The sequence below is a fragment of the Triticum urartu genome, unplaced genomic scaffold (genome assembly GCF_003073215.2).
Source record: "Triticum urartu cultivar G1812 unplaced genomic scaffold, Tu2.1 TuUngrouped_contig_8128, whole genome shotgun sequence".
Classification (NCBI taxonomy): Eukaryota; Viridiplantae; Streptophyta; class Magnoliopsida; order Poales; family Poaceae; genus Triticum; species Triticum urartu.
Window position 1 is genome coordinate 559 of NW_024119044.1, and position 10,848 is coordinate 11,406.

Below are 10,848 nucleotides of genomic sequence, written 5' to 3' on the forward strand. Positions count from 1 at the left end.
GCTGCAAGTTGCAACTACTACCTTTGCTCCAAAATATATGACGTTTTGGCAGGCTACAAATAGCCTAACAAAACTTTTGTCAAGATTCAATCTGGAATAGATATCTATGATTGATGTCAGTATGTTGTATAGCCACAGGATGATTTGATGATGAACCAAAATTATATGTGCTCGGGCTGTTTGATGGCTGCTTGAATTGGATATGCCATTTCCATGCTCCAAGTTTAGTTATATGTGCTCGGGCTGGTTCAGGTTGCTTCGACTCGATGCTTTTGCTTGTTGCGTAGGCGTTAGGCTACAAGTTGGATATAATTATCCCGTGATTGCATACATGTCATGGTGTCACATATTAGAAATGATGAGGAATTGAGTAGAAGCTGGAGTTTAGTTTCTTGTGCTGGGCTGAGCTGGTTTTGGTTCTGCCTATTTTTGTTCATACATGAGTATAGTTTCTTATTGCCTTATGTGAGTTATGTCAAGGGACCCACTTATCAGAAGTCGGTACTTAATGTGTGGATGGTTGTGCTGTTTTGCAGGTTGTTGGCACCAAGGTGTTTGAGATGGTCTTCCTGTTGGTGCACGAGGAAGAGGAAGTGAAGTCTTTGATTTGTCCACCGAGGAAGAGGAAGCACGAAGTCTTTGATCTGTCCAGAGGGTAAGTCCTTGGTCTGTCCCACTCTTCCTTTGCTATGTGATGGTGACCTCCATGTGTTATCTGGACACTTTGGTTCATATACCATTCTTGTGATTTTCCAATGCTATGTCAATAAATTAATCTGTAACCTTTAATGAATTCAACGTATGATTGTGATGAGAATGAATGAATGAATGATATCATACCAACTTGTTTTTGTCCTTGATCAGTATCATTTGTGGTAGCTCCTAGGCAACATGTGCCTTTTCTTGATCCGAGTTCCTAAGTATGGTTTTGTACTTTTGTCAACTAGACAAACAAAATTTTAAATTTGGTGAACATCAGTAGCTAACTTTGTTGTGTTTGATTGATGTTCTGCTAGCTGCTACTGTTAATTGTTACTGCCATGATATTTCCACTGCTTAGAATATGTTTTGTGCCTTAATTCTAGTAGTATTTGCTGTCAAAAACATGATTGTATTGTGAGCCATCAAGTTCTTGGAGTCTTCTTAGAGCTTGCTGGTATTTCAATTTTTCCACCAATATAATATTTGCTAATATTTAGTCATGGTTGCTACTGTTATCTGTGCCCTCATGCTTCAGGATCCACTCCTAGCTGCTTGTGTATTTGTTTATTATTATGTTCAATTCTTTTCCTAGCTGTTGTATGTTGGAGGATATTGCAGGATAATGATCATTTACTGTCTTTTGCAGGAGCTCTAGGCTGTACCTGGAAAAAGGGAACACTTCATCTTTGTAGCTGTTGTATTTGTTGGAGGTTATTGCAGGATAATGATCGTTTCCTGAATGGTTGTTCTATGCTTCATAGCAGCACACTTTTGTAGATGTTCTAAATTCCTGGATGATGTGGACTATGGCATGACTGTAATATATATAATGTACTCATTTTGGTTGTCATTTGTGAAAATTTGTGTGATTGGGGCTCTGCTGATCGAAATATTGATTATTTATTGTTGATACTTTATTGTTGATATGTCGGAAACGAAACAAATACTATTTGGGCCCTAAAAGGCCACAAATCAAACAATTCGGGGAAAATTGAAGAAAACTACTCAAAATAATAATTGTGAAAAGGTGAAGGCCAAGAAAACAAAAAGGCTTAGGCCCAATAACGAAATAGTTCTAGAAAAGGCCATGCCCCATGAAATAAAAACGCCAAATTGTTGGGCCAGGCCCATGTAGCTAGCGAAAATTAACAGAAAAATATATATTAAAAAGGCTGAATTAATGGGCTCGGCCCATATAGACACCCAATTGGACCGGGTTGATTCTTATCCACGTCAGCTTGCCAAGCTGGATCCTACGTGGCCTGGGGAGGCTGCTAGTGACCAAAATTTTGGTCAAAGAACCAACGACCTTTTACATATCACGAAGAAGGTCGTTAATTTCAGTTTATGACCGCTAGCTTTTGACCTTCTATTTTTGGTCACAAAAAGGTCACAAATGAAAAACAATGACCTTTCAGGGACCAATAATGATGGTCACAAGTTGACATATTTCTTGTAGTGTTGTTTGTGTAGGTGCGCGGGACTTGTGCGTGGTCTCCTACTGGATTATACCTTGGTTCTCAAAAACTGAGGGAAATACTTACGCTACTTTACTGCATCACCCTTTCCTTTCAAGGGAAAACCAACGCAGCGCTCAAGAGGTAGCAAGTAGCAATAGGCAAGTTAGGAGTAGTGCTCTGTTAGGAGTAGTGCTTTGTTAGGAGTACTGTTAATGGAGTAACTTGAGTAGCTTAAAATGGAGCTACAGTTAATTTTGTTACTGATAGTTTTGGAGTAGCTTCAGTAGACTTGTTGTTTGCTTGCAGTAGCAACAGATTGAGCTTGGAGTTGTTCCTCGGATCAGAATGAGCTTGAAGACGGCAACAGATTGCAGTAGCAGTAGTAGTCGTTGAGTTAGGTTCTCTTGTCTTTTCCCCTAGTGCTTCTCTTCTCTTTTCCGATGATTAGTTGTTGAGCAGCAGCAGCAGTAGTAGTAGTAGTAGTAGTAGTAGTAGTAGTAGTAGTAGTAGTAGTAGTAGTAGTAGTAGTAGTAGAGCTTGCAAGGAATAGGTTACCAATGCAGTACTCTTCTCATCTTGCAAGGCTTCAAGTAGTGCTTGAATTTCAGTTATTAAAATTCCAGTGAACTCAAACCTTTTTAGTTAATTACTACAAATTACTGCAAATCTTAGTTAATTCAGTGCAAGTAGTAAATGAAACATCTTTTTGATTAAATTTCAGTTATTCAGTGCAAGGAGTAAATGAAACCTTTTCCTGTGATTAAATTTCAGTTAATTCAGTGCAAGGAGTAAATTATTGTAAATTTCAATTGATTACAGATAGTAGGAGTAGTTCTAGGAATAGTTTCAATATAGGGCTATTGCTGATGTTAAGTTTCATAGGACATGTTGTTCATGTTATGTTTCAATTCATTAACTAAACTTTCCGGTTACACTATATAGGACCTTCTTTCTTCTTGATCTCTTCTTCTTTCTTCTTGCTCTGGAGTAAATTCATTTAATGTAGGACTTGTTGTTTGCTTATTGTTGTTCAGTGTAGGACTTGCTTGCTGCTATTTAGTAAGGCTTGAGTAATTTGGTGTAGGAATATTGTTGTTGTTTTCTTCCAATGCTCAGTAGAGTAATTTATTGAAATTGCAATATAAGCAGTTAAGTTTGCAAGCTGATTTGCTTGTAGTCAGAAAATTACTCTCTTCTCTGTAGTAGTGCTCTTGTTGCTCTTCTCTTCTCTTCTCCGCAGTAGTGCTCTAGATGAATTCAGATAATTGAAATTTTCCTTTAATTTTAGTTAACTAAAACATTTGCAGGTAATTAAAACTAAATGAAACTATTCAGTTAATTTAAACCAAATGAAGCCTTTTTAGATAATTTTAATTAATTGAAGTTTTTCCTTTAATTTTAATTAACTAAAATTCTTCCTTTAAATTTATTTAACTCAAACCTTTTCAATTAATGAAAACTAAATGGAACTTTTTAGTTAATTAAGACTAAATTAAACCTTTTTACAGAATTTTAATTAACTTAAACTTTTCCTTTAATTTTAATTAATTGAAACTTTTCCTTTAATTTTAATTAACTAGAACTTTTTTAGTTAATTAAAACTAAATGAAACTTTTTAATTAATTAAAACTACATGAGACCTTTTCAGATAATTAAAACTAATCAAAACTTTTCCTTTAACTAAAACTAAATGAAACCTTTTCAATTAATTAAAATTAAATGGAAACCTTTTTAGTTAATTAAAATTTAAAGCAAAACATTTCCTTTAGTTTTCCGATTGTACTCCTCTCCTATTCCACTCCTCTCTTCTCCTCTCCTCCTAAGAAAACCAGAGTATTCATAAATCAGAGAAAATTCAGAAACTTGGAGTAATTTCAAAAGAGACTTTAGAAAAAAATAGAAATTTCAAAAACTTTGCAAACATATACTCTAACATACTGCAACACACTCATGATCACAAGGATGCATCACAACAAGGTGTTGCACATACTGCAACATACTCCACACAAATAATCACAAGGATGCAACATAACATGCATCTTAGCCTCATCATAAGCCTCTCCCACAAGCACCATAGCCTCATCACAAGCATGTCCCACAAGCAATGAACATCATAGGCCTCTCCCACAAGCAACAAGCATCACAAGCTTCTGGCTACACTTTCTTCTTCCATTAGTGAACTTCCTCCATTAGACCTAGATTTTGTAGGGCATTACATAAACTTCTCGAGGGCATGAAAATGTTGGAGGTAGCAGCCCAAGATTCTCAAGCATTTTTTGTTCACATATGACGTTTTATACCCATTGCCCCCTCCATGGTTCAAGACTTCAATCATGCAAGCCTATAGAGTTAGGATAATTCTGTTCAACTTATAAACCGCACAACCATCAAATACCTCAAACACACCCTTAATAAGATATTGTGGTGTTCTAGGACTTAGACAATTTGCCATAGATTGTAATGAGTTGAAAAACCCAAGGTCAAGCACATTCAAATCAGGACTGTTGGCAGGCTTTTGTATTAGTTTAATGAGTTGAAAAAGAAAAGGCAGAATGCAACGGAAAACTTACAAACACGGCGCGCTCCAGCTCCTGCATCGCCTCCACCTCGCCCTGGGCGAAGGCCTGGATCCGGTCCATCCACCCTCGCAGGCGCCGGGTCACGGCGGCCATCGCCGCCTCCTCCTGGGTCAAGGGCCCAAAGAAGACCTCGCTGGTCCCGCTTCGCGATGCTTGCAACCCGGCAACCTGGCGACCCCCGCGCCGGGGCACCAGGGCGTGCCCCCCCCGGCCAAACTGCTTGTATCGCTGGCAAGACTTTCTCTATCAGGAACTCCCTCATCACTTTTCTGTCGACCTTTATTGACTTTGTCTCTATTGTACCTTTGGGCCTGTTGTCGCTTCTCCTCTGAGCAGGAACTTCTTTCACAAATGGCCAGATACCGATTTTCCCAGAGAAGGTCACGTTTCCTTCGCTGTCCCACCTTGGCCTAGCAACGGCCGTTAAAAACATCACCTTGCCAATACAGTTGCCGTGTATAGGCCTCGTAGGCTCTTCCTCCCCATCCAGCAGATAATATGTTCTATTCTTCTTTGTCATGTTAAACCACTTCTCGTCAATATGGACAACGTTATGCATAGTCTTGAACTTAGGCCTCGCAGTTGCTGTTGTTGCCTCATCAAGCATCGACAAACAAAAATTCATCCTATCCATCTTATTCTTTTCCTTTAAAGCCGGCTTCACACAATTTGTATGCCTCCTAATCAAATTTAGCATGAACTTTCTATGAAGTGTAGTAGGGCTACATCCCAGTTGCCAGGCTAGTGATCTAATAGTAGACCTCCTGTTTAATGGGATTGTTAGGATTTTTTCTAGGTTAATGTCCTTAGGCTTTCTTCCAGAATTTCCTTTTCTCTGATCGGCAACATCTACCTCTTGACCTTGTTGAATTTGCAACATTGCTTTCCTCCAAATTCTTTGTATATTCCAAACACCCACTCCAAAAAAATTTGCAATATCTTGCGTATCAGTTTTCTTAAAAGTGCCTCCTCTACTCATACACAGTGTATGCAATGCTACATAAGCAGCAAATTTTTGCTGGTCATTGAGGGTTTTATTTTTTCTACCAACTTGCCCAGCACCTGCACCAAGACATACAACAAAAAAATGATTAAATGAAATGATCAAGTGATGAAGTGATGGAATGATCAAGTGATGAAATGATGGAATGATCAAGTGTAACTGTACCTGGATTTTGAACAATTTCATCTCCTTCCATTCCCTCTCCGGCATCTCCTTCCATATCATCTCCTACATGTCCTTCCATTTCATTTTCTGCATTTTCATCCATTTCATCCACATCTTCTGCAGGTGGAGTGAAGTTGAGGTCTGGGAGATCCATTTTCTCCTGAAGATATGAATATGTAAGATGAAGTAGAAGTAGAAGTAGAAGTAGAAGAAGAAGAAGAAGAAGAAGAAGAAGAAGAAGAAGAAGTACATATAAATTCAGTCTGTGTACTGTCAATTGTTGTATGTTTACTGTCAAAGCAAGAATTAGTCAATTGTTGTCTGTTTACTGTCAAAGCAAGAATGACAATATTGTTATGATCAATTGTTGTCCGTTTACTGTCAAAGCAAGAATTAGTTTCCTAGGTTAATGAAACATTCCCAGCCATAATTAGTTTTCTGTATCTTAATTATCTCTGAACATTTTTGCCTGAAAACTGAATGTACAATGTTTCTGTAGATAATTTGGTCGAAAAGGGACGACATGCTGAGGTGTACAACATTCAGTTTCTCTTTCGATGGTTGCTGTATGTGTGAGTACAGGAGTGTTGTATGTGTGACTACATGCCCAGCTGGGTCTGCAGCTTGGAGACCAGCGGGTTCTCGCCCCCGGCGCAGTAGCCCCCCGCCGCGAAGGCCGACGGCGGCGGCTTTGCAGATGGGGAGGCATCGTCAAAGTGAACATCGACTACTCCATGTTCAGATTTGCTCCCTGTTCTCTGTTCTACACAAGGTGAGAAGCTGATCTTCCCGTGGTGGTGCTTGCCGACCTCCCGGACTCCTACTTCCTGACACCTACTCCGGTCGTTGCAGTTGCCCGAACATTTGAGTCTGGAAGTTTGCAGCTGAAGCGATGAACTTATGGTCAGCACTTGTCAAATGGAGCCTCAGAGGCAAAACAAGGACAACAACATTCAGTATATCACTATGGTGAGTTCTGCTTCTGCTTGCATTGATACTCATGGAGTAGAAATTAAGCTCTATAAGTGCTCACATTCTTTGTATGGATCTTATTGAATGAGTACTTGTTAACATTGGTACCATTTTCTTCAGATTTTCGTTGGTGGTCTTCTGATTGATTTGGAAGGAAGAATTGTTGGTATGAATTTCATAGACGAGAATAAAAATCCTTTTTTGCCCGTCCAGATTGTTGGGAGATGCCTGAAACACTTCAGAAAGTTTGGGTATGTTTTTCTTTTCCTTTGCTCCTGAAGCTATTCTGTACTTAGGCCTGAAGCTATAAAATTTTGTTTCCTTGGCAAAAAATTCAGTTTTTACAAAAACTGTAAATGACATCAGTAGAGATTAGTTGATGAGATTACTGCTTTAAATGACATCAATAGAGATTAGTTGGTGTAGTACTACTTGAAGTGACATTACTTAGTGTAGTACTGCTTGGAGTAGCCTGCTTGCAGTACTTCTTTTCATGGAGCTGCTTGCAGTAGTTTATGATTTGCAGTCAGATTAGCTTGGAGCAGTAGCATTGCTTGCTCTGCTATTCTCTTCTCTTATTTTATTTTAATTAAAATTAACTCAACCTTTTCCTTTAATAAAATTAGCCGGAACTTTCCCAGTTAATTAAAATAACTGAAACTGTTCCTTTAATGCTTGCATAAACTTTTTTATACTCTAATGAAGGTTTTGTGTACTCTACTGCTTGCATCAGTACTTTTAAAAATAAATGAATCTTTTCTCTCTTCTCTTCTCTTTGTCAAGAATGTACTTACTCAAGAATTACCACCACTTAGACCAAAGGATCAGTTGGTATTAATTTCAGAGATAGATGTAATTTCAGTTAAATTCAGTTATGCACACAAATTTCAGTTAATAGCTTAATGTTTTGGACTGATGATGTTGCTGGAATTTGTACTACTGAAAATTAAGAAAATGTACTCCTTTAATTAACATTGATTCATTGAGATGGTGGTATGATCAAATTAAGAAAATTCAGTACCTTTTCTGTTACTGTAGAGTACTTAAAAATTAGGAGTAGCTAGGAGCAAAATTAAAATTAGGATTAGGATGGTGGTATGATTGCTGCTATTCCTAACATCATCGGCTGGGGTTCCCTTCCCCTTCCCAAAAAAATACAGAGTGCATTTTCCAAAGGCTTAGTTTCACCACTTGCTATTGCTGCTTCTGAACCTGTCGCGCTTGTCGGCGTTTGTTTTACAGGACACTTCTTTCCTGTATATGGGACGATTGCTTGAAGGATTTGGTGTTGGTGTCATATCCTACACGGTTAGTATAAGAAATCTTTGTGCCTGCTTTTTTTTGCATTAAGTATGTCTATCTAGTTAAGTTATTAAGCAACCAAGAACATCCTAGCCGAAGTTGCATGACCCAATACTAACACCAAAAGTGATCTCACAGATGCAGAGCCACACTTAGTGCCAGAACTAACATTGTTTTCTTGAGTACTTAATCATGATCTGGAGTACTAGCATGGAGTAATTTGTTTGCAAGAGTACAATTACAAGCATGAGTACACCGAATTTCTTGTAGCAGATGGAGCACATAAAAATGGAGTAGCTCACCTACTGTTGATCTGCTTATTTGTCAATTTTCTGCTCCTTGCTGATCCTTGCTGATCCTTGCTCCTACTGTTGATCTGCTAGTTTTGACAGGTGAACAGATGGACAGTGGCTGCTCCTTGCTGATCAATTCAAAATTGCTCTGGCTATCAATTCAAGCTTGCTGTGACTGGTGAGAAGACGTCCTGGTCAATCACCACATCTGATCAATTTCTGTCTGTGGCGAGAACAAGTGGTACAACTCCGGCGATCAATTTCTTTGGCGATTAACAATTTTGATCAATTCAAACAGCAACACAGGCAGCGCTAGTGCTGCTGTTGGTCAGTGCGGGGAGGGGCACGGGCGGAGGTCAATTGGCCGGATCCGGAGCTCCAGTGCCTGAATCGAGGAGCTGGAAGGCTCAGGCAGGAGGAGGAGGAGCACGGGCGGCGCGAAGGCCAGGAGTCGCGGGCGGCTGGAGGCTGTGGCGGACGGCGAGGGAGCTGCGTACGAGTTTGGGCTCTTGATTGAAGCGGAGGAAGGCAGGGAGCTGCGACCGGCGCGGACGGACGCCGGAGCTGCAGCAGTGGGATGGAGCCTAGCGGAGGGGAGGAGCGATGGAGTAAGACGAAGATCCCCGGCGATAAGAATTTCAAATTGAGGGTAGTTTGGTACTTTGTCCTGTTTTCACCTGGTCGGAGAAGTTTCCCAACGACAACTATTTCGGAACAGAGGGAGTATATCGGAGAGAGATTTTATTCTTCCCATGCCACGTACGTACTGCTGCTCAGGATCTCCAGCCAATACGTAGTACGGCATACGTATATGCATGGGCAGAGTACGTACGTCTTGTGTTGACTAGCTAGGTAATACTACATCCCACTATGCATGGAAAAGTGGGACCAACGTACCATTGCCATTGTTTGGCTGTTTCATCATGACCGACGTTCTCAACTTGAGCCAGTCGCTCGCTGGATGCGTCCAGTGTTGCCACTGGCCATCATCTTCCTTTCGGAAGAGAAGGCAAAAGCATGGCTGATGATCTCCCTCTGTCGAAACCGGCTAGAGCAACGAGCCGTACCCATCCAAAAGCGAAATCATTAGCCTGCGGCTCCCATCGACGACTCTCCGTTCACTGTTGTCAGCCGGGTGATCCATCCAGTTATATTACACTGAAGCAAAGGACGTCAATTTGATACTACGTAGTAGCTAGTAGCTACACCTTTCTCTAATTTAGCCCTGAACGAGTACGGCAGCTGGCTTGGCAATTGGCACAGGGTGACCGAAGCCAGGGAGGGAGCAGTGAGGGTGACCAACCGGGTGTGGCCTGCGCGGTCAATGGTGCCGCTCATCAGAAAATCTCTGCACCCCGCGGCACTCCACACGGAGACGAAGGTTTCGTGCACCGGGCTGCTGCCTCACCCTGTGCCTGCCGCGCAAGCCAAAGACCAACAACCCACCCGCAGGTTAGATCAAATCGGACCGGCCAGCCGTTAGGTCACCGGTGGAAACCCGCCGTTCGACCCGATCCGGCAAGCCCCCGCGCACGAGTGAAACGTTTCCTTTTTGTTTTCTGAATTCGTTCGTTCCATATATGATTTGTGCATTTGGACTAAGTTCATGAGCATCGCAAGGCAAGATAGTGATTTTAGGAAACTGGTCAAACGACCCTAAAAAAAAACTGGCCAAACGGTCACAAAAATTAAAAAGGACCGAGGCGGCACGACACATGGACACCCACAAAAATATTAAGAAATGGGTGTAACCATTAACCCCAAATCCTCCTCTTAGCGTGCCTGTACTCTGTATTCGTTCGAGTAGCATACAATAATAAGCTAGTGTATACGATTTGATACAGCATCTAAACGATGTGAGCAGTGAGCGAGAACAGAGAGAGAAAAATAGTGAGAGGAGTTGATCAGTCCCGGTGTACTAAGCTTGCAAGCTTGGGCGTCAAGCCCCGAACCGAACCGGCACGTCCGCCGCATCCACAAGCCACCGGAAACACACGGATAGACGAGACGAGCGCACCGGTGGAAACACAGCAAAACCCTTGAAAACTCCCGTGCGGTGGCACCAAACTGACGGCGTCGCACCAGCACCAGGTTCAGACTTCAGACCTCGCGCGCGCGCCAAACCACACAGCAAACATTACGAGTGTACATAAGGGGGGGGAGGTTGGTGCGGTTAGCTCAACCCTTCTCACCACCCCTTGCTGCCTTTGTAACAATCTCTCGCTCTTCTCTCCTACTTGCTCGGACGATCTCCACTGGAAGGCTTATAGGGATCCATGGCGTCTCCGAGGGAGACAGTGGTGACGCCGGCGATGTCGCTGGGCAAGACGGGGACCGGGCGCCGGAGGCCGAGGTACCGGCTCGAGACGAGG

General features: G+C 41.6%; 2 protein-coding genes across 4 annotated transcripts; one reads left to right on the forward strand and one right to left on the reverse strand.

Moving 5' to 3' along the window:
* Positions 1 to 4,732: 4,732 nt before the first annotated feature.
* On the reverse strand, positions 4,733 to 6,063 carry LOC125531796 (the record flags this gene model as incomplete). Its single annotated transcript, XM_048696061.1, has 3 exons — positions 5,910 to 6,063; positions 4,944 to 5,803; positions 4,733 to 4,846 (listed from the first exon to the last, which is right to left on the reverse strand). Coding segments are annotated over exons 1-3 (1,128 nt in total), but the record flags the coding sequence as incomplete, so codon positions are not given.
* A 124-nt stretch (positions 6,064 to 6,187) lies between these two features.
* Positions 6,188 to 8,814, forward strand: LOC125531795. Of its 3 annotated transcripts, none has more exons than XM_048696058.1 (5): positions 6,188 to 6,314; positions 6,409 to 6,440; positions 7,002 to 7,132; positions 8,124 to 8,189; positions 8,567 to 8,814. In XM_048696058.1, the coding sequence occupies exons 1-5, from the start codon at positions 6,194 to 6,196 to the stop codon at positions 8,577 to 8,579; spliced, it is 363 nt and encodes a 120-aa protein (XP_048552015.1). In that variant the 5' UTR covers positions 6,188 to 6,193; the 3' UTR covers positions 8,580 to 8,814. The 3 variants fall into 3 exon arrangements, with proteins under 3 accessions (XP_048552015.1, XP_048552016.1, XP_048552017.1); XM_048696059.1 differs by having other exon boundaries at positions 8,576 to 8,814; XM_048696060.1 differs by lacking the exon at positions 6,188 to 6,314 and adding an exon at positions 6,762 to 6,878 and having other exon boundaries at positions 6,409 to 6,681.
* Positions 8,815 to 10,848: the final 2,034 nt, after the last annotated feature.

Coding starts and splice junctions, on each gene's coding strand:
- LOC125531795 (XM_048696058.1), top strand. CDS start 6,194: ATGTTTACTGTCAAAGCAAGAATTAGTCAATTGTTGTCTGTTTACTGT. Junction 6,315..6,408: donor AGCAAGAATTAGTTTCCTAG/GTTAATGAAACA, acceptor ATGTTTCTGTAG/ATAATTTGGTCGAAAAGGGA. Junction 7,133..8,123: donor AAACACTTCAGAAAGTTTGG/GTATGTTTTTCT, acceptor TTTGTTTTACAG/GACACTTCTTTCCTGTATAT.